We start from the raw sequence: 22790 nt of genomic DNA, 5'->3' as shown, positions 1-22790 counted from the left end.
TTGCCTTTTGATTTTTTTTTTTTAATCTGCTGCATAAAACATCCTTGGTAGAAATGTACAGAAGATGAAATGATGAAGTCATATATTTTAAGGCCTATTGTGCAAATATGTGGTGAGGGAATTCTAAAGCAGTGTATTATTGACCTAAGTTTCTCTTAAAACACTTTGATATATTGGGTACATCGGTTCTGACAGGGTTGGATTGCAGTGCAGTGGACCGGCTGCCGAATTCTTCAAAGAGAAACAGCAACGTTGAGGAAGACTTAAAAGTACTTCTTGGTCCTGCCAGTGGAGGAATTGGCGGAGATGCAACAGAAGGCCAAGTTAGGGGAAAGTTCATAAAATATTAGAATGATAGAAACAGGGCCTTCCAAATCTATACGCATGGCCTTGGACTTTGTGAATTTTTGTTCATTCCATAAATGTAAGTTGTTGCTCTGTAAAGCAATCTGGGGGCAGACCTAAAATATCTGGAGACCAGAGAATATCTACAGAATGCATTAAAAAACAAAACAAAACAAAACAGGATTGGACATTTTATAGAGAAAGAGCTTGTTTGAGCATATTATTAAAAGAGCAGAGAATCCATTCTGAATCCATATAGCAAGGCTGGAAAACCATGGAGAATTAACGTTATTTCTCGAGAACACCGATCAAGCGAAAGTCGGGGCTTGCGTCCCATGTTGTTTGAAGTGAGGGATCCCATAATAGGATCTCTAAGTTAAAACCGTGAAGCCTGTAATTCTATAAAAAATTGGCACTGCCAGTCTCTTCTGCTCCCCAACCACCTTGGGGTCGTGCCTTGAAATTACAGCACTTTGCAAGCCCAGGTAGATTCTAATTTCAAAGTTCTCTAGTCCTGAATGAGTGCTTGAAAAGGGCCCAAAGATTTTGGCAAAAGGCCGAAGGTAAAAGCACAGGGGAAAGATCCAACGAAGAGATCCAGTGAGAAAGATACTCTTTCGACTCCGGCCGTCGGAGGATTTAAATGACATTTATATCCCAGCGTTTCCCAAAACAATATTTGGTGACCTGAAACGGAGCCAGGAATTGGCTCACCTTGTGAGATCTAGATCTCGTTCAGCCCAACCCTGGTCTAAACTTACCATCACCGCCTATGATTTTTGGGGCACTAAGTTGCCAGCCTCAATGTCCTCACAGCCACCGGTGGACACGTTTTGTCTAGGCAAGATCCGGTCTGCGCAAATGCAACATCAAAGTAACTCCAAAAACAAGGCAAGGAACAATGAAATATTGGCTTGTAGGCTTGTCAGTCGCACCGTAAATATTCCATGAATGAATGGACTCCTTCAGCTTCCCAGGGGGGCCATCCAGCATCTTTTATGGCCATTATGCTTGACTATTTTTTTTAAAAAAAAAAAAAACCCAAAGACCTGTCATGATAACCTTACCAGGGGACGGAGTGGGGGAAAGAGAAAGGAGGGGAAGCGAGAGAGAAAGAGAGAGAGAGAATCCCATCCAAACGAAGCGAAACCAGGTTCTCTGGGGAGAAGAGGGTTGTACTATATCCTTCTTCCTTCAACTACCTCCATGGAAGCTGGAGTCCAGGGAGGGGGGGGGGGAAGAAAACTTGCTTTCTCACTGCCACCCCCAGGAAAAATGTCTGGCTGGAATCTCGGAGAGCAAACGGCTGCTCCATGCAGGTAGGACCAAACTCCATGGAATATGTGAGGAGAGGAAAACAAACACGGAAGAATGGCAAATTATGCAGGTGTCCTTCTTGTGGTGTTAATTTTACCCCTCTAGGGACAGAAAGTTGGTGTTCCTATCCTTACTTTAGTTTAATGCCTGTGGATTTTGGAGCCAGGAGTATCTGCCTTTTGTCTTAGGCAGAGAAGCGGATTTTCTTCTTGAAGGACAGGTAAAGTCCCTCCATTTCTTACATCAAGGGCCTTCAAACTTGGCAAGTTTAAGACGTCTGGACTTCAACTCCCAGAATTCCTGAGCTAAGGTGACTGGAGGAAGAGGAATTCTGGGAGTTGAAGTCCACAAGTCTTCAAGCGGTTAAGTTTGAAAACAAACCCGTGTTACATCCTTATAGAAGTAAAAAAATGTGTCTAATTTCCGATTTATCCCAACTGGTGCTCTTTAGATGCCCGGATTGGCTGAAAATTCTGGGTAGTGTAATCCCAACCTATCTGGAAGCCACTAGGTTGGGGAAGTTGGATTTTGTTGATCTCAAAGATTTAAAGCCCAGGTTTCATATAAGACGTCATGGATCTTCTCCATGTAAGATAAGTTGGGTGAAATGTGACTGGCTGGCCCGAAGTCAGATAATCCAATTCTCTGGCTGAAATGATGAAAGAGGCTAGGTTTCCCGGATGTTAGTCCGTCACCTTAACCACTATGCCATTCTGTCTTTCATCAGAAATGAGGGGGAAATCAAGGGCTGTCACTAAAGACACTCAGGAATTCTGACACAAAGAAAACTTGCCAATTGAGCTTTATAAAAACATGCTTCTTTGTAGGTTTCCCTCTCTCTCCCTCCCTCCCTCTTTTTAAAAATTTTCCTTAAACCTTGAAGTAGTCAGCACATGTCAAGCATTATTACAATTACACTTTTTCCCTACTAAAAAATTAATAACCAATTACCTTCTTTAGCGAAGGAACGGGGCGGGGTGGGGAAGAAAGCCAGTAGATTTTTACCTATTGCAAAAGCATCAGGAAAACATATCTATTGAAGAAAAAAAAAATCTCAACCTCTATAGAGGTAGTCCTCAACTTACAACTGTTCGTTTTAGTGGCCCGAGTAACAGCAGCCTTGACTGTTTTTTACGACTGTTTTTTTCCGCACGGCCAGTGCAGCATCCTCACAATCACTGGATCAAAGTTGTCCGTTGCTATGTCCCAAGCAGAGGTGAGTCTTCAGCCGGTTCTGACCAGTTCTGGAGAACCAGTAATGGAAATTTTGAGTCGTTTGGAGAACCGTCCAATCCCGCCTCTGACTGGCCCCGCCAACCCCATCTCTTCTCTGCCTCCCATCGAGTCCCAGCTGATTGGCTGGCTCTCCTTGGGTTGCCCTGCCCAGGAGAACGGAGCTGGAAAGCAGGCTAGTGGGGTGGGGGATGGAAGGGGGAATTTTCAATATCCTTCCCCTGCCACACCCACCAAGCCACGCCCAAAGAACCAATAATAATTTAAAAAAATGAATCCCACCACTGGTCCCAAGGTCATGTGATTCCTCCCTTTTGCAACTTTGGGACAAGCCGGGTTTCACTTAACAACTGGGTTACTAACTTCACAGCTGTGGAGAGGAGCGTTGTAAAATGGCAAAACTTGCTTAACAGCTGTCTAGTTCAGCAACAGAAAATTTTGGGCTCGATTGTGGTAGTAAGTCCATGACAGGAGGACTACTGGGCTGTACCATGTTTAACCAAAGATGGTGCCAACAGTTGGAAATAAAGTTTTGGAGAAACTGACTAAGTACAAGTGTGAGTAAAACAGGGTTGAATGGATCCCCATTCTTTCTACAAAAAGCAACTGAGAATAATTTCCAACCAGGTATTTAAAAAAAAGGGGTGGGGGGAGATTATAAAATACACACACACACACACACACACACACACACACACACACACAGACAAATTGGGTTTAGGCCTAAATGCAAACGTCTTCAGCTGCAAAATATATCAATCCAGTCCAGTGGTGGGCGTTCAAGATTTTTTACTACCGGTTCTGTGGGCGTGGCTTGGTGGGCGTGGCAGGGGAAGGATATACTGCAAAATCCTCATTCCCTCCCCGTCCCGCTAACCTGCTTTCCAGCTCCGTTTTCCTGGGCAGGGCGACCCAAGGAGACCCAGCCGATCAGCTGGGACTCAATGGGAGGCAGAGAAGAGATATGGGGTTGGCGGGGCCAGTTAGAGGCGGGATTGGCCGGTTCTCTGAACGACTCAAAATTTCCGCTACCGGTTCTCCAGAACTGGTCAGAACCGGCTGAAGACCCACCTCTGATCCAGCCCAACGTTTCTCTTGTTCAGGACGTGGAAAACCCAGCTCTTGAGAAGACCTGTTCCATCACAAACAGGGCACTTATGTCAGGTTTGGAAACATCTTGGCTAAGAGGTTTGCGATATTCTTTAAGAAGGAAAAAAGAAAGCAATGCGCTATCTTTTCCTTCCGAAAAAGGGCCTCGTGAAAGGCTTTTCATCCCACCCATCAATGGTAACCCAATTTGGATGCTTCCAAGCTCTCTCTGCAGGTCTGCTGAGGAAATCAACACTTTTTATCTTAAGGATTATGGATTAACTGCTTGGCTGAGTACCATAAAATAATAAATAAAATAAAATAAACACAATACAATAAAATAAAATAAAAAAATAAAATAAAATAAATAATAAAACAAAATAATCCACACCAAAGATCCTGTTCTTTGCTTTTCCAAGGCTGCCATCGCCCCCTGTTCTCCTCTGCCCAGCTCTGCCCATGTGAAGATTTATTAACATTTACAGTAAAAACAAATAATATAAATGCTCAAGTAAGAAATACAGTGAGGTAAGGGCTGCTTGGCTAGCACCATTTATCCGTGGAAATCCAATTAGCACTCAAGTGGCAAAGATACCTAGAAAAGAACTTCCAATCGAATCAAAAAACGAGACGAAAACATTAACCTGATGGCTAAAAATCCACATTTAAAACATTTAAAGTAATAAAGGCCCTTTTATTGAGTCTTTTCTATATTTCATTAGGGCTGCAATTGACCAAATGCACTTTTCTAAGGGCTGGGTTTGTTTTTCTGTGGTTTTTTTCCCCCCTTTCCCTCCATTTTTTTTTTTATAATTTGGTCTTCTAAATCTAATAGTCCACTCTTTTATTTCCTCTGTGATAGCTTAAAAGTAGAGAGAAAATGCAATTTTTGTTATCATGTTCTTTAAAGAAGAAGAAGAAGAACAAAAAAGAACCATCACGCTTCTCTCTACCAAGATGATGATGAAGATAATAATAACGATAAATAAATGAGGACGAATAATCCGAAGTACTAGTGAATAAGTAAATCATTTCTGGCTAATAAGGCCGATATTAATAACGACGGAGAAGAAGAGCTGTCACCTAATTAATGAAATCATCGTGAATTAATCGTTGGAGTTTTAGCTAAAAGGTGGGGTACAAATATGCTAATCCAATAAATCTGCGGAGCCCTTGAAATTTACATAAACTTGCATGTGAATGAGAAGCACTGAATTTTTCACATATAGGGAGAGGAGAAAATTGCTCATTCCTTCGCTCTCTCTCAGAATATATATTCTTATATATTAAAAACAATCCAGTTGGCTAATATGGCACATAGTTTAATAATCTTAGGGTTGTCTTCCATCTAAGATAGTAGATTCCTTAGCTTCTGGCAGCCTTAGAAGCCTCCCATTCCCATCTTTAGAGGTTAAGATCTGTGAACAAAGCCAAGCCCCAAGATCTACGGGCAACTGGAGAGTAGATCTTGGTGCTTTGCTCATCCTCTGCAGATGGAGAAGGGAGACCTCTATTCTCAAAGGCTGTCATAAGCCAAGGAATCTACTGCCTTAGCAGCTTCTTCTCAGTTCCCAGCCAAATATTTTCAGAAATGTGAAGACGCATGAGATTTAACCCCTTAATAGAGAGAAAGGGGAATGTTAGATAAGGGGGTGTGTGTGTGTTGGGGGTGTTAAATTTTTGCTTGCAAGGGAAAGCATAATTTCAACCTCCAGTAGAAGGGATCTAGCAAGGAAGGGCAGGAAAGGCGTGGCAGGAAAGAAAGCAAATGAAAGAAGGAAGACCGGAGAGAGAAAAATTGAGGGGACAAGGTAGAAAAAGAAAGAACTACTTAGAGAGACCAGGCTCCACCCATTTCTGAATATCAAGATTCTTCATCTGAGAAGTATTTGCGATGCTCAGAGTTTGGCAGGTGTTGTGTTTTTTTTTTTAACCTGCCCTCAGGCAGAAGCAGCTGCATGGACTACTTGTGTGTATGGTTTGTACCTCCCAAATCAAAAAGAAAAAAGAAACAACCAGGGCCAAAGCGGAAAGGCTGCTCAATGCATGGAGAGAGAGTGAAAGAAAATTTTTAGCAGGTCCAGAAGTCCTCCATCCTGGAGATCAATTCATTTAGCGCTGCCTCTATGCATTCAGAGGAAAATACGACCTACCCTGAAAGTAAGCCCTAGCTTGATTTTTTACACATGCGCCCAATATAAGCCCTACCCCCAAAATAAGCCCTAATTAAGACCCCGCCCACTCCAGAGTGCACGGGTAAAAATCAAGCTAGGGTGGGGATGAGGGGGTGAAGCTGCCCTACTTTGGACGGTTGTAGCCAGGCCTCACACACCCCAATTTCTTGGGCAGCTGGCAAGGCTTTCTGGAAGGCCTCTGTAGCTGAAGAACAAAGCTTTGGATCGATCCAGAGCTCTGTTATTGGCTCTAGAGGCCTTCAGGAAAGCCTTACTGGTCACAGTAGTAGTAGTTCCTAAAGGCCTCTGACAGCGAAAAGGAGGCCGGGGGCGACGCGCACAAGTGAGGTTAGTCAATGGATGACGTCCCCTGAAAATAAGACCTGGTGCCTTTTTTTTGGTGGCAAAAAATATAAGACAGGGTCTTATTTTGCAGGGAAACACATCAACATGCAGAAATTGGATTAGACCCGTTTCAAATTCCTGCCAGGTAGGTTAATTTTTTAAAAAAGTCATATTTTAATTAGCTGGACTCCCAACGAGTGATTCGATCGGAACCTAATGCATTCTCAGCTAGGTGGTCTCCACCTCTGCAGCAGAAAAGGTCTTCTGATGGAAATTAGAGGCCATTTCTACTTTATTCTGCTGTGCAGCATCGGGAAAAACTTGGAACTTTACTCAGGATTTTTGCTTGATCAAGTCCCAGGAATCTAGTTTAAGATCATCTGCCTTCTGGGTCAGTCCCAAAGGTTGGAGCAAAACGCAAACCCCAGCCAATCGTTTGTAGCCAGTTTATGCATGCCAAAATTCACCCGCTAAATATTTTGCCAGCAAACAGAACTAGCAATCCATAATTCAGCAATCGGGCATGTGCTCTGCATAGAGAAAGGTGCATATTCAGCCTCTGGTTTTATTACACAGAAAACCAGAGAACTGAGGAGGGAGGATGGGAACCTGGGAAAAAAAAAAATCTTTCTCTGGAGAAAGTAGAAGAGCAGATTCTCCCCCCACTTTACTTTCAACATTTCTAGAAATCTTATTCTGCTACGGGTTTTTTTTTTTCCTTACTGCTCTTTCCCTGGAATATTTCCATATTTCCCCTCCCAGCCTTATCAGCTTTCCTATCTTTTAACGTTCCACCTGAAGAAATGGGAGAAGAGATTTCTACAAATGCTGGGATGCTTTTATTAGAAGGCATTTAAAAGTGTGTCTTCTGAAATAAGGAATTTGGAAACATTCCTTGTAAGGGAAAAGCATTTTTAAATGCAACGTTTCGTTTTACTTGGGAGATGGGAATCACGAATTAAGGTTGCCAGCAAAATAAATAAATAAATAAACAGACAGAGGATTTTGGACTGAGCAACTAGGAAAGTGACAGAATCCGGATACAAAATCGATCCATCGGCCCCTCACTTATGGCTTGTTAATTAGAGCTATCAATTCCCTAATTACAAAGGGGCTTTATTTCAGACAGAAGATCAGAAACTCTGAATCAGGCCAGCTTTCTTGAAGAAGCCTTATGGCTTGTCCACAAAACATACGCTGGCTTGATCTTTTCCAACCTGTTGTGTAAGTCAACAGCCCTGCTGACATTTTCGGGCGTTAAGTAACACGGGGACTTTTTCCTGGTGAGCCCAAAAATACATACAAAGGGACACGGGGAGAATCTACAAAACATGGAGGTACCCCTGAAAATGGCGGATTGATCCAGAACAGGGGTCGGCAACCCGCGGCTCTGGAGCCACCTCTGATCCAGAGGGTGAAGGCGCAGATCATCTGGGAGCAATAAAGACTCCATCCCTCTCTTTGAGTGGTTTTATGTACAGGGAATATGGTAGGTGCAAGGAGGCCACCCAGACTTCTGGGCGAGTTCTGGAAAGGAAACCGTTCACTTTCACAGAACTTGGGGCGGCAAGAATAGTTGGGACAAAGAGACAAACGAAAGGCAGAGTGGAAATGGGGGACATTCTGGGATTCCTCTAGCCAAGCGGTCACTCCGCTTCCTCCAGCCCCCTCCTTTCCCCCTCAAGGGGAAAGCGGCCATCGATCTTGAGTCGTGCAACTTCCAGGGTCGTTCCTTATCTCAGAACAGCCTCTGCCGCGAATTCCTGCCTGCGCTTTAATGTTTAAATTATTAAATGCATTAATGTATTTACATTATTCAAGTCTTATGTGCATTTTTCTCGGATAATTTATGTATAAGAGTTTGAATGTCCATGACTGTTAATGTCTACAACCCTTCCTGTTCATTATTGATTCTGGAAAGGGGGGAAAAAGTCAGTGTTTTAATGCCTTATTTTTAATGTATTAAGAGTCTGAATAAGTGCATTCTCTTTTTTCTTTTGTAATTTCATAATTTAAGTAGTGCATTTATTAAACTGACACAGTATGAATTGTGGTGAAGGTTGGCTCCAGTCCAGCCTGCCAGAGCAGTTCGACCGACCATCACACTACTTTGCAAATCAAGTAGCAGTTTAGCTCCAGACCTCAACAATTTCTCAGGGAAACCAGAAGTGAATTTTTATTTTTTTCGAAACTTCTGACAATCACCTACTTATCTGCATGCCGCTGCCTTCCATTTTCCTTTTTTGGGGTGGTGGTGGTACATTTTGGGTACTGTGGGCATGTGAATCAACCAAAACTCTACCCAAATTTATGACTTCCTTTATAGATTTGAATTGGTTTGCCAAAAGGGATGAGCCAAAAGTCTATTGATCTCTGATCAATTCAATGACGGTTGAATTTGACAGAAGGGACTGATCCGGAGATCTGGCTGGAAGATTCAATTCAAAGAGGTGATTCCTCTGAATGCCTTTCAGTTCAAAGCCTCACATACCCTTTGGCAAAACTGAGATATAAGTGGATTGTTTTCCCTTTTTCTAACTAAAGCAAGGCTTAATGTTCAGGTTGAGAGAAGAGAACCACAGTAAAAGAAAAAAAACTCGCATACAAGAACGAGTCCATTTCAGACACCCCTGAGAAAGATTTTTTGCTTAGAATAAAGAGAGGAGGATTTACATTCAAGGGATGTGAAATTAAGTTGGGATCAAGAATATCGATGAATAGAGGGTATCGTAGCTTTCTGAGCTGTGAAGGAGTTTCAGACTGGTGGTTTTTCTTGCCAGACACTGGATCATATAGTGACTGGCTGCCATTTGAGAGGTTATACAGGAGAAAAAGCAGATTTTTTTTCCTCCAAGTAAGAGATACTGTACTTAATTGGATAAATGGCCTAGATACTTATTCCATTCTCATGAGCCAGTATATTTCAGAATGCAACCTATAACATATATAAAACTTCTCGTATTCCTCATCTTATAAAATTGGCTGCATATTTATCATATGTGCACTATAGTATTATAAGCTCCTTTGAGATATAGATAGACATTCTACTATTATCCATGTATTCCAAGCCATACAGATAGGAAGGAAGGAAGGAAGGAAGGAAGGAAGGAAGGAACCCTGACATGTCCAAAATATGACAGTGAAATCATATAAAGTTGCAATCAGTGTCCACCAAAACTACAAAGTTTGGTCTTTCAACAATATTTTCAGCAAACTCCATGGGCCATGGTGGAAACAGTTCCAAATATCTGGAGAATTTCAAGTCACTATTTTAGTACACAAGTGGATCGAAAGCAGGCGTTTTGATTGCCAATTTTTGGTATTCCTCAACAGCTAAACTATGCACATAAATAGACCCTGGGCCTGAATTTTAGTGTATGGTATTCACGAATGATTTCAAACTCTCAGAAGCGCTTTCCATGAAGTCCTATATAACCTTTAAAATCAAATGATCTCTACCCTATTGAATTAATCTACTCCAAGCTGTCTTAAAACCAACCAAAACGGCAACTCGGGATTGTATAAATGTTAAGGGGCCGTAACTCTTTGTGAACAGTAGATGCAAAAGGACCAGGCCAACTTGGCTCCTGTAATTATTTAGGATAAAACTTCCTGAGGACAAGATCAAGTTCCTGCCGACTTCAGGGACAGTCATTGAAAGACTTGTTTTATTTATTAGAAAAATTTCAGCCCTGTCCAAACAACCCCCCCACACCCCAAAAGAGGAAGGGGGTGGGAGGCAGGGCTTCCTTTTGGGGGAGGTGCAAAGCATCTCAAGGCAAACTTGTTTCCTGCAAAACTGCTGTTTTATTCATATGCAGAATTAATCAATTAGTAAACTAATAGGATTAATCAACTCGTATTTCTTTCACTGGGTGATTGCCCGCATACTTCCTGAGCCGGTCTTGGCAGCCTTTCCTGCAGGCTGCCAAGTGAGGACCACAAGCGGCGTGGGGGGTTCTTCCATCCGAGTGAGACATTAAATTATCTGTGGCCCTTCTTTAATTATCACCACTGGCAAGGATTCCACTTGGCTAGGTAAACTGCGCATTAAAGGAACCCACTGAAACTTTTAAGAACCTGGGCCAGAACTTTTCTGAGAGTGTTTTCCCCTCTTCTCGGTTCTTCCTTGTGTATTTTTCAGATTGTTAACCCGAAGGCTGTTTATTGCCAGCCTTTTATGATGCCAGGGTTGTTGTTTTTTTTGGTGAAGAGCTGAACCAAACTATAGCTTTGAACTGATTGATTCGTAATTGATGAGCAAGCATCCTTTGACTTTAAACTATTTTCTTACAGGTAAAAGAGAACAAAAGCGGAACTTCTCAATACAATTCCAATGGTTTAACCAAAAATCAACCAAAAACCTACTAATGTAGATCCTTTTTTTAAAAAAAAATCAAAATTGTTTTCCTGACTTAAAATAAAAATAAATAAATAAATGTTAAACAGAGTAAAATAACATTAGAAGAGGCCGCACTTTTCAGTGAATTAAATCCGGAATGCATTAATTCAACCTTTACCATGGATAGTAAACTAATTTGAAGGCTGTGAGCCGACAGATTTTGTAAGATCTTTTGAGAATCTAAAACCCAGCCCATCGTAAAATGGAACAAAACTCGCTTTACGAATTTCTCTAACATATACAATTGAGTTTAAAGGATTGAATATGACATTAGCCAGATATTAATAGCAACATCAATTTGGAGCTCGGTCGTGGTCGTAAAGGTAAGGACTACCTCTACACCACTGGAAGCGTCTTGGTAAGTGATCCATGTTCCCAAGCACAGGCTACTAAGTATTATTTCAGACTCTCCCGCAGAGTTTTCACAACCAGCTCTGATTGTTTCACTTCAACTTTGTCCCAGCTCTCACACACCACTCCATCCGCTTGATCGTAGCTTTGTGGGCCTCCAAGCAAAGGGGAGAATAACAGGCTAACAGAGTTGGAAGGGACCTTGGAGGTCTTCTAGTCCAACCTCCTTCTCGGGAAGGAAATCCCATACCACCCCATACCAAGGGGTTGCCCCAATCTCTCCTTGAAGACTTCCACGGTTGGGGCGTTTACAACTTCCGGTAGTAAGTCGTTCCACTGTTAACAGTTCTAAATTTCTGGTTTTCCCTACAGTATCTAAAATCCATACTAAACTGAGCCAATCTGAGGTGGGCACCATCAGGATAATTTGGGATCTGAATCTCTTGCAAAAAGAGGGGGGTGGGGGAAAGCAGGTATAGATTGAATGCCTGGGGGAAGAGGAGCGTATAGGTCCAGAGGTTACTCTTTGGGGGGAGGGAAACGAAGGGGGCCCAGGGCTCTTTGCTAGTACAATACTGACATCCAACTGCTTGTTAGCTTAACCTCTGGCTCCGTCTCCCCAGGGGGGAAGTTTCTTGTCTTGGCATCAAACCAGGAAGCAGTTAATTCGAGGGCCAACCCTCCCGTGGAATCCCGTTATCGGTGTGCGCGTGCGTCCCCGTTACACAAACAGGCAGTTGGGTATACAGCAGTTTCCACAAGCATATTTTGCGGGTGGCTAGGAGGAGGGGAAAAAAAAGAGAGAGAGAGAGAGAGAGGAAGAGAAAGTGGAGAGGGAAAAAAAAAAGTTGTTCGGTGCTGTTTTTAAGCGCTGACGCTGCCATTTCTAAGGTTAAGTTTGTGTTATTTTTTTTCCTCCCCCTCCCTCCACACACACACCCCCCCTTTCTCATTACCATTCTTTAACTGTTACAATTTATATCAGCATATAATGTTAAATAATTACAGGGAGCAGAGGCTCACTCTGGCGAGAATATAAACGCGCCGTGGGATTCTACAGATTTAAACAAATAACGCACTCGGCGGGGGGCGAGCAGATGAATTAGCATTAATATCCTTCTCGAGCGATCCCAATGCTGTGTTGCTGTTTAAATACAGATCCTTTCCTGTAACCGTCAAGATGACAGCTTACAAGGGCCAGCCCCCTGGTGCCGTTGGCTGGGGCAGTCTATGCTCTCGCAGACCGCCCCACCAAGGAGAGGGGGCTAAGTTGTCTTTTCATGGGGTACAACAAAATAACACTAATAACCATCATAATCATCACAAAAATAAATGAATCCGTGGATCTATCAGGGGCTGCAACAAAATCTCACACACTGATTCTTCTGCCACATCACAATCAGGTTGGCAAACTCATACATTGGAAGCTTTGCTGGAAGTTTGGGTACGAAGGCGGCCAAAAAAATGACTGGGAACATCCAAACTGACAAAGTTTTTGAAAATGAACAAGTCAAAGGGACTTGTGGGACTTTCGAATCCAAACAAGACAGAAATCTGGCCCATAACACTCCTGACATCACTATTGTGGAAAAGAGAGAGGAAAAAAAGCGTGGTTCATTGGTGTTGCAATAACCAGGGGATGCACGAATTGGGGAGAAACGACGAGAAAAAAATAATGAAATACCGCAATCTGCACATTGAAGTTCAGCGATTGTGGAGGAAGGAAGAAACCAACGGTTGTATCAATAGTAATAGGGGCCCTTGGAGCAATACCTCAAGGGCTGCCTAGATACATGGAAATTTTGGACTTATTAGACCTGAATATTCTGATTTTGCAAAAAAAAAACCGAAACACTCCACCACCTAACTCGGAACTGCCTATATACTCAAACTTAATAGCTCTTAGGTCCTTGGTTAGGACTTGAACTGCTAAGTTTTTACCAGTCCCAGACTGTGAATTGAAGATTAAATCTTAAATAATAATAATCGTCTTCTGTTTAGTAGTGTGGAGCAGCCAGCAACATTAAAACCTTCCCTTTTAAGGGTTGTCCCCACAACGGAAGAGCAAGCATTTGTCTTGGCCACAGGGAATCAGTGAAATCGAACTGGATCTACCATTCGCTGTCTTTTCAGCGATAGACATGAAGGAATGTTAGCAGCATTCATGCTTCTAACAAAAGGAGGAGAGAGAACCTAGATGAAGGAAAAAGAGGGAGGGAGGGAGAGAGAGAGAGAGAGAGAGAGGGAGGGAGAGAGAGAAAGCCAAAATAAATAAAAAGGAACAATGGGTACAAAACAAGATTCTTTCAGAGTCACAAGAAAAGTCCACAAACCTCTTATAAACGATGGATGTCCTAAACTACCACAGCACTTAAAAAAAAGACAAATGGATGAGTTGACAATCCTACAAAACGTTTCCAGAAAGTGTCTGTTTTTAATAACTAGATTGCAAATTCTTAAGCGGTGAAGTCTAAAAGGCAAGAGGGAAATCAGGGAGGTGCATTCATTCTCTGATGCACAAACAAACAAGCGCAGATTAAAAGTCATGCTAAAACTGAGCTTTCTACGATCTTCCTTCACAAGTCCGGTGCTTCTCACTTACAGCAAGCAGCAGCAATTCCACAACTTTGGTAAGGCTTAAACCAACAACCGCCAAAGGTACAACGTACATTTCAACTCTGCATTTCAAAGGAGTCCGAGGGGGGCTCCTTTGGTTTAAAGTGGGAGCAGTTTTCCTGGAGGTGCCCAGGCTCCCGGGGCTGAAATCCCAGGGTGACAGTTTCAACGGGAGTAAAAAAAAAAAAGAAGAAATGAGAGTGAATGGCTAAACAAATAATAAGAAAGTTAGAAAAATCCCTCCGCCTCAAATGACACTGCAAATAAAGACCATGTCAAGATTTAAGCTATAATAATGGAAGGACTATAAAAGGTCTTAACGTTTCTTCCACTGTCCTCTCTTTACGTTCTCTCCTTCACGGCTAATGCACGGGTTTGATTTATTTATTTATTTTTATTTGGGGGGGCGGCAAGTCTCCAGTGAGGAAATCTCAGATAGAGCGAAAGCATCTCACGCTAGAAAAATCCACGTGCTTTGTGGATTTCCCCCGCGACAAATCTCTTGTGAGATGTTCTTCCTTCCCAGCCTCCCCCCCTCCCCTTCTGTCTCCCCTCCCCAGCGATCTATACACAGGTCGTCTGCACAAACATAGGCACACACAGATGCATATACTTATAAGACCCTTATTGCAACTGGAGGAGGCCAACTCTAAACCTGGAGTGACTATACTCTAGCAAGTTATCCTGGAGTTATCCCATTGGATTACAACTAGGTAATGTCTGAATAGCATCTGGAAGACTTCAAATGGCTGTAGAAGCCTTCTTCTTAGTGTCACTACTCTCTACAGCTCTTTTTGTAACATTTTATTCCATGCAAAACTTCTGGCGAAGTTGGTTAGGAACCAACCAAAGTTGGTGTGCAACCAAAGCAAGACCATTACGTGACATGAAGAGCATAGGATTAGAAATCTCCATGGATTAAGTTATGTAACTTTGCAAATTACATAGAATTTGACCAGAGTTGCTGTAGGATGACAGTGTCCCCTACTAGTACAATGTCTGGCATTTCTTAAACAGTGGTTGCCACTACATCAAAAGTCACATGCCATGCAAAACACAGAAAGGGCCATGCAGTACTTTCTACAGCACTTGCTACTGTCCATTTCTCGTTAGACCTGCCTTCCCACCCACTCCTGCCAGTCCTCCCCTGCTCTGTTCACTTCTCCTGTCAAAAAAAAAAAATCCCAACGTCCACATTTTTGCCTCTTGAAAAAGGTGGTAGTTATTTAAAGCTGGATAAATCGCTGTCACTTTAGTTAAGAGATCAGAAGATGAATGTGGTCCTACACATTTCCTTCTACACTAAGTTTTGTATCTTCTGATTCTTGGTGGATGTATTTTATTTTTTCTTTATGTACACTGAGAGCTTATGCACCAAAGACAAATTCCTTGTGTGTCTCCAGTCACACGTGGCCAATAAAGAATTGAATTCTATTCTATTCTATTCTATTCTTCTCCGAGAAAATTTGGCCTTCCTGATTTTATTGGGCCCAGGCATTATATAGGCACCAGGTCTAACTGCAACTCAATTTTAACTAAATTCATTAATATGAACTTGGCATTTTGCTAACTAGCCATGATTAGTGCTACTCCTAGGACATCTGAAAACCCTAATGCCGTATTATAGGTAGCCCTCAACTTAGAACAGTCCATTTAGTGACCATTCAAAGTTACAATGCCAATGAGAAAAATGACATATACCCATTTTTTCACACTATTGCCAACATCCCCATGGTTCAAAAGTCAGATGCTTTGCAACCGACCCAGAGTTATGACTGTTGCAGTGTCCTGGGGTCATGCGAACCCCTTTTGTGACCTTCTGGCAATCGAAGTCAATGGGGAAGCCAGATTCACTTAACGACCGTGTTACTAAACTTAACAATTGCAGTGATTCACTTAATAATTGTGGCAAGGTACGTCCTAAAGTGGGGCAAAAACTCAATGCGTCTTGCAGACCAATGGAAAGTCGGGCTCGACGGTGGTCGTAAGTCGAGGATTAGCTGTAAAGCAGAGGAAAGAAGGATTAAATCGCAAGGGAAAAGAAAGAAACGTGAGGAGCCGTTAAGGCCTATGTCGAACCTATCTTTGCAAGCAGAATCCAGCCGGCTAAACCACAGAGAAAGGGTTAAAAACACACAAGGTGAAGATCCAAGGCGCAAGTTGAAACAGCACTAAACGAAAATCAGCAGCTTGCGAGGAAATTCTACCTCTGGGAAAGACGCAAGTGGAAGGGGCTGCGTCGCGTAGGTAACTACTGCCCTCTTTTGGATATATGCACACAGCAAGGAATCTCTCCTAAGGAGGGAGATCTACCTAGAGCTCACAGTGAATGAAGCCTGCAAAGGAGTTGTCGTCCCCTCATCTCTTTGCAAACAAGAGAAAAAGATTCCAAAAAAGAGGATGAGTCAGGACTAAGTGAGTACGTCTGCCTAGAAACTTGGCCCTTCCTTCTATAGACTATCGCAAAACCTTGGGTGTTCAAACTCCGTAAGTTGAATCCGGGTATTTCTTTTTCTCTTATTGAATAATAAGGCCAAGAAGAATAAACTGAGAAACAGGAGGATAAATTCGCCAGCATGCTCAAAAAATCCCAGTTACAAAATATATATATATATATTTGTTTTCTGAGGTTCTCGCGGGTATTTGTATGTGGATCTTTGGTTGTTCGGGTTTTCTCCTAGATACTTCAAATCTTACGCGGGAGAAAACCTGAACAACCAAAGATCCATATCTATCTATCTATCTATCTATCTATCTATCTATCTATATATATATATATTAAATTAAAAGATATAGGCCAGCATCAAGGGGGAGCTGTCTCTCCTTCAGTAAGGACGGATATGGTCTATGTTTATCGAGGAAAATGAACGATTAAATATAAAAATAAAACAAAGTCATTTGCATTGTTGAACAGCCAGTATGGTATTGCAAGAGAGAAGGGCTGTAAGGGGAGGGAGTCTGTATTGGAATAATGTGATGCATATTACTTTATTGTTATTCATCACCAAAACTATGACCAGCATCCATGTATTTGCAAATAGTTATCAATAAGAAATCTAGTTGTATGGATAAAAAAAGGACTAGGATCAGGGCAAGCAGCAGACAGGCTGCAAAATTTAAACTGAAGGGTCTTACGGGCACAAAAAAAGAACTATTTCTTTCTTCTACAAGGCACATGATTTCCAAATCCATAGATCCAAGACTCCTTCTTTAAAGGCACATATCTCACACTTAGGCAAGAAAAAACGAAAGTACATGTATAGATTAGGTAAAACCTGGCTTAACAGCAGTAACTCTGAGAGAGATCTCGAAGTCTTAGCGGACAACCAATTAAATATGAACCAACAGTGTGCAGCCGCCACCAAAAAAGCCAATATAATCCTAAACTGCATTAACAGAATCAAAATCGTGTGAGGTACTAATACTGCTCTATGAAGCCTTTAGCAAGACCACACCTAGAGTCCTTCATCCAGTTTTTGTCACCACGCTGTAAAAAAGATGTTGAGACTCTAGGAAAAGTACAAAGAAGAGCAACTAGGATGATGAGGGGACTGGAGGCTAAAACCTACGATAAGACGGTTGCAGGAACTGGGCCTGGCTAGTCTAGGGAAGAGAAGGACCAGGGGAGACAGGATTGCAGTGTTCCAGTATTTGAGGGGCTGCCCCAGAGAGGAGGAGGAAGGGGTCAAGCTATTCTCCAAGGCACCTGAAAGCCAGACAAGGAATAATAATGGATGGAAACTGATCCAGGAAAGATTCAACCTGGAAATAAGGAGAAATTTTCTGACAGGGTGAGCAATCAACCCATGGAACAGAAGTTGCCCTCGGAAGTTGTGGGAGCTTCATCACTGGAGGCTTTCAAGGAGAGACTGGACAGAAATAGTATAGGGTCCTCTGCTTGGGCGGGGTGGGTGGGGGTTGGACTAGATGACCCACAAGGTCCCTTCCAACTCTTGTTATTCGGTATGGTTTTTTTTCCAAACACAGTGCAGACCTGCTGACTGCCTCAGGTGCCAGCTGTACCTGCACAGCGTCGAAGGCAGGGAAGCACCGTCTTCGATTAAAACGTCTCCTTTAGACATACGAACAGTTTCAAGGAAACCCTCCAATTGATCTGAAGGCGGGCGATTTAAGCAAAGATGACAGCTCCCCTTTAAACATGTCCTCTTGAGAAGCAGATCGGCATCCGTGGACGGTGGGAAGACAGTATTTGTCCAGATCAACACATTAAAAGGAATCGATAGATTAAAAGAGTGCATTTTGCGCAAACCTCAAAGAAAGAAAAAGTAAGACGCCACTCAATAAACAGAGTCAGCAGGAAAGAGACTAAACCGAGAAGGGAAGGAGGGAGGGTGGACGGGGGCGGCGGGGAAAAAGAAGCGATTCGACCCAAAATCTCACCAAGAGGTCAAGCATAACAGAAAAGGCTTTGACAAATTAATGCATTCTTCCAATAAAAGTTTAATATATGGAAAAACTGACAGCGACTAGAAAGGTAATGAATACAGCGGAGAAGACAGGTCCTATGTAACTTATAGAAAGGGCTTTCGACAAACTTTTTCTTCTTTTTTTTTAATGCGTGCATACGGGCCTCTCGCTAAGTTTCTGGCCCACAATTATATTTCGTCAAACTCTAAAGATCAGAACACAGAAGAGGAAAAAGGGATAGAGCTGGGTCCCAATTCTGGCAACAACAACAACAGCAAAAAGAGAGAGTGAGAAAGGAAGGGGATTCCATTCGTAGGAGCGCCCAAAGCCACAGCAGGGCGAAAACAGAGCCTCCGCGGAAGGGGGTCGCGGTGGAGGGAGGGGAGAGGAAGGGAGGAGAGCGCGAGAGAGTGTCAGCGAGCATCTGGGCTCAAGGAGACGCTGATCCCGTGCCAACGGTGACAAACGTGGCTGTAAACGGCATTGGAGCGAGATGCTGACACCCTGCGAACACAAGGTTACCCTTCCCATTGTGAGAGGGAGCTTTAATAGGCCAAAACCGACAGCGGGGAAATGGGAGGGCAAAATTAATAATAATAATAATAATAACAACAACAACGATGGTCACTGTAGACTCTGCAGCTCCCCGCCGTCCTCGATCCATTTGCCACTGCTTGAGGACAAAGCGCGGATTATTTAAGCTCGGAGAAGGTTGTTTCAAGGGGACTGGGTGGCTTGCGGTATAAATTGGAGCGGGGGTCTTTGAGGGTGGAGAGGGGGAAGGGGGATAATTTCATAAACGGTTGCGGGTAAGTTTCTAGTCCTCATGGTCCCTGCCATGAACTCAATCGTGGCAATGTCTGCCAAGGACTGGGGAGAGAGGGAGGAGGGGGCTAAACGGATGCTTTCTGCTACCCGAGAGAGAAATCGTGCTTTTCTTTCAATCCTTTTTGAGTCTTAGGCATAGTTCCTATTAAGGGCTCTACCGTTCCTGAATGTTTCACCATTGAAACAAAGGTGAAAAGAGGAGGAGGAGGAGGAGGAGGAGGAGGAGGAGGAAGAGGAGGAAGAAGAAGAAGAAGAGGAAGAATAAGAGGAGAAGGAGGAGGAAGAAGAGGAGGAGGAGGAGGAGGAGGAGGAGGAGGAGGAAGAGGAAAAGGAAGAGGAGGAAGAGGAAGAGGAAGAAGAGGAGAGGAGGAGGAGGAGGAGGAAGAAGAAGAAGAAGAAGAGAAGAATAAGAGGAGAAGGAGGAGGAAGAAGAAGAGGAGGAGGAGGAGGAGGGAGGAGGAGGAGGAAGAGGAAAAGGAAGAGGAGGAAGAGGAAGAGGAAGAAGAGGAGGAGGAGGAGGAGGAGAGGAGGAGAAGAAGAAGAAGAAGAAGAAGAAGAAGAAGAAGAAGAAGAAGAAGAAGAAGAAAGAGAGGAGGAGGAGAAGGAGGAGGAAGGAGGAGGAGGAGGAGGAGGAGGAAGAAGAAGAGGAAAAGGAAGAGGAGGAAGAAGAAGAAGAAGAAGAAGAAGAGGAGGAGGAGGAGGAAGCATCCCCATGGTCATGTAATCGAAATTGAGACACTTGGCAATTGACTCGTATTTATGGTGGTTGCAGCCTCCTTGGGGGGGCGGGGATCATACAATCCCTTTTGCGGCCTTCTGACAACGGGGAAAGCCAGATTGACTTTAACAACCACGTTAGTGACGGGACAACTGCAGTGATTCCCTAAACATCCGTGGCACAAGAGGTCACAACATGGGGGCAAAAGGCGCTCAGCAAACGGTTAACTCGGCCACAGAAATGCTGGGTCAACTGTGGGTGTTAAGTCGAGGATTACCCGTGGATTATGGAAATTGGAACAGGATTTTGGGATGGATTCAGAAGTCTGTGATTATCCCTCCACCCCACCCCCAAAGAAGCCGGCCTTAAGGGCTCCCTAACTGGGTCTGCAAAGTCATGAGATCTAAAAAGTCTAAGATTAGCCTTTGGCCTACAGGGACTGCAATTGGGCAGCCCGACGCAGACATCAGGCAAGCGAGTCAAGCTACAACTGGGAAGTAAACGATCCAATTAGTTCAAGGTCTCCGCAGAGCCCAGGGCCGGTAGATTGGATTAGGCGATGCCTAAGCAGAAAAGGAAGAAGGGAACAGGAGAGTAAGCAAAAAAACAAACAAAAAAAAACCCCAAAGAAAAGATTAATTAAAAGAGGACGAGAGGAAGGAGCCCTCGCCCACAGAATGATACATGGCTTCCCCCCAAGGGCTCTAACTGGGCCCCTGTACGCAGAGGGGTCTCACCTCCACCCGAACAGGTTTTATTCCAGGGCACCGTTTTAGCATTGCGGTGTGCTCCTCCCGCTACCCACCCTTGCTTTTCCCAACGAATTATTTTTATTTTATATCTATGTCTATATATAGATATATAGCTGCTATGCGTTTCTCTTTCCTCCGAGCAATTACGCGGCAGTATATAAAGAGCAGGGGAGATGATGTTAATTAAACAGAAGATAATTTTCTGTCAGCCCAGAGTGGGGGACCAAGGGGTGTGGGGTGAGGGGGGAGGAGGAGGAGGAGGAGAGGAGAAGGGGGAAAAAGAGCAAGCTAGCTGGGCCTTGGCTCCGTGGAACATTTTCTCCGTTCAAAGCACAGGTATTGGTGTCAGCAAGAAAGGGGCTAATTTATTTAAATAATAATCGTAATAAACTTGACCAAAAAAAAAATAAAAAGATTACTGCTGGGAGATGTAGAGCAAAGAACAGGAGTTGAAAGTACTGGATGTGCAGCAAATACTCCTAGTCCACACACACACACACACACAAAAAAACCACACAAAGATGCCAAGGTGAAAGTGGACACACAACAGGGGTGTGACGTTTTAGGTCGGCAGATCCTTAGGTTGGGAAAGAGGGACTGTTAAACCAAGACTGGCTTTCTTAGCTTATTCCTGGTGTATCTGCAAAAGGTCAGGATGGGAAATTCTGGCTTAAGTGTTCACATGGGCGATAATGACGATGTCTGCAGGTTTGTTTGTTTTTAAAAAAAGAACAGTGAGGGGTTCTGGAACGTAGCAAATCGTTCCTCGACTTACGAGCACAACGGAGCACAACGTTTCTGTTGCTAGGCTGAATTTTGCCCCATTTTATGAGCTTTCTTGCTGCAAAAGGGGATCGTGTGACCCCGGGACACTCAATAGGAGTCAGTTGCCATCTGAATTTTGATCAGGTGACCTGGTGATATTGCAACAGTCGTAAGTGTGAAAAACGGTCATTAGTCACCTTTTTAGGGCCGTTGCCACTTGAAACGGTCACTAAATGAACTGTTGCAAGTCGAGGACCACCTGTCTTTCAAAAGTTGTACGGCTGAATATCGTATTACAAAAATGGCCAGTTTATAAACAGATGACAACTGTAGCTTCTCTGGATTATTTATTCATCCTGCCTCATTTCTACACACTGAAATTCGATGCACCTTTTTTCAAACAAGCCACAACCTGGTGAGTTTATACTTCCTACAAAGCCATGAACTACAGTCCACGAATCCTAACTGGGTTAACACAACACATTATGTTGTGACTTGGTGTTACAGGTGAATCTACCTACTGAATAATCCACTTTGAGTAAGACAAAAGGACTACAAACCTCTTTGCCCCAAGGCTGTTTGTTGACGAAACAGCGGAATATATATAAAAAAAATGCAAACGGAAAGGAAGGGAAGAAAGCAAAGGATTTGTCTAGGTAATTAGAACGGCAGGAAAAAAAAGACAATTAATACCAACCTGCCTTCCAACGAGGACCTGTGTACTGCAGGAGTCAAAAAGAGGGCTGTGAAAATATCTACAGACCCCTCACATCCTGGACATAAAACTGTTTCAATTTCTACCCTAAAAATGACGCTATAGGGCACTGCACACCAGAACAAACAGACACAAGAACAGTTTTCCCCTCATGCCATCACTCTGCTAAACAACTAACTCCCACAACAATGTCAAACTATTTACCAAGACTGCATTACTATTCTTCTTCTCATCCTTCCTATTACCTATCTCCTTTTCTACTTATGACTATAACCTTGCTGCTTGTATCTTTGCAGTTTATATGGTTTTATTTGGTTCCCTAGTATGATCTGATTGCTCATATAGCATCCTATGACTATCACTAAGTGTTGCATCTTATGATTCTTGATGAATGTATTTTTTATGTACACTGAGAGCTTATGAACTGAAGACAAATTCCTTGTGTGTCCAATCCCACTTGGCCAATAAAGAATTCTATTCTATTCTATTCTATTCTATTCTATTCTATTCTATTCTATTCTATTCCCATTCCCATTCCCATTCCCAGGTAAGGCTTATACTGCACACACTTACCAGGGCCTCTCGCGATGACGCTCCATTCTCAGTTCCAGAAGAGCTGATCTGTGCAAAGAAAAACCAAGGTTAGACTGCCACCCAATGGTCATCTCTAAGCAACCTTACAGTCGCACACCACAGAGGTGGGAGAACTGCC

General features: G+C 43.2%; 1 protein-coding gene across 1 annotated transcript in view; it reads right to left on the bottom strand.

Moving 5' to 3' along the window:
* PEX14 (peroxisomal biogenesis factor 14) overlaps positions 1 to 22790 on the bottom strand; it is an 88602-nt gene that overhangs the window by 61311 nt on the left and 4501 nt on the right. The window contains exon 2 of the mRNA XM_026715802.2: positions 22652 to 22699. Within this exon, the coding sequence (XP_026571587.2) occupies positions 22652 to 22699 (48 nt within the window). The remainder of the gene's footprint in view (positions 1 to 22651; positions 22700 to 22790) is intronic.

The sequence above is a fragment of the Pseudonaja textilis genome, chromosome 18 (genome assembly GCF_049901715.1).
Source record: "Pseudonaja textilis isolate UNSWEBS1 chromosome 18, rPseTex1.2, whole genome shotgun sequence".
Taxonomy (NCBI): Eukaryota; Metazoa; Chordata; class Lepidosauria; order Squamata; family Elapidae; genus Pseudonaja; species Pseudonaja textilis.
This window is presented reverse-complemented; position numbering and strand designations above follow the sequence as displayed.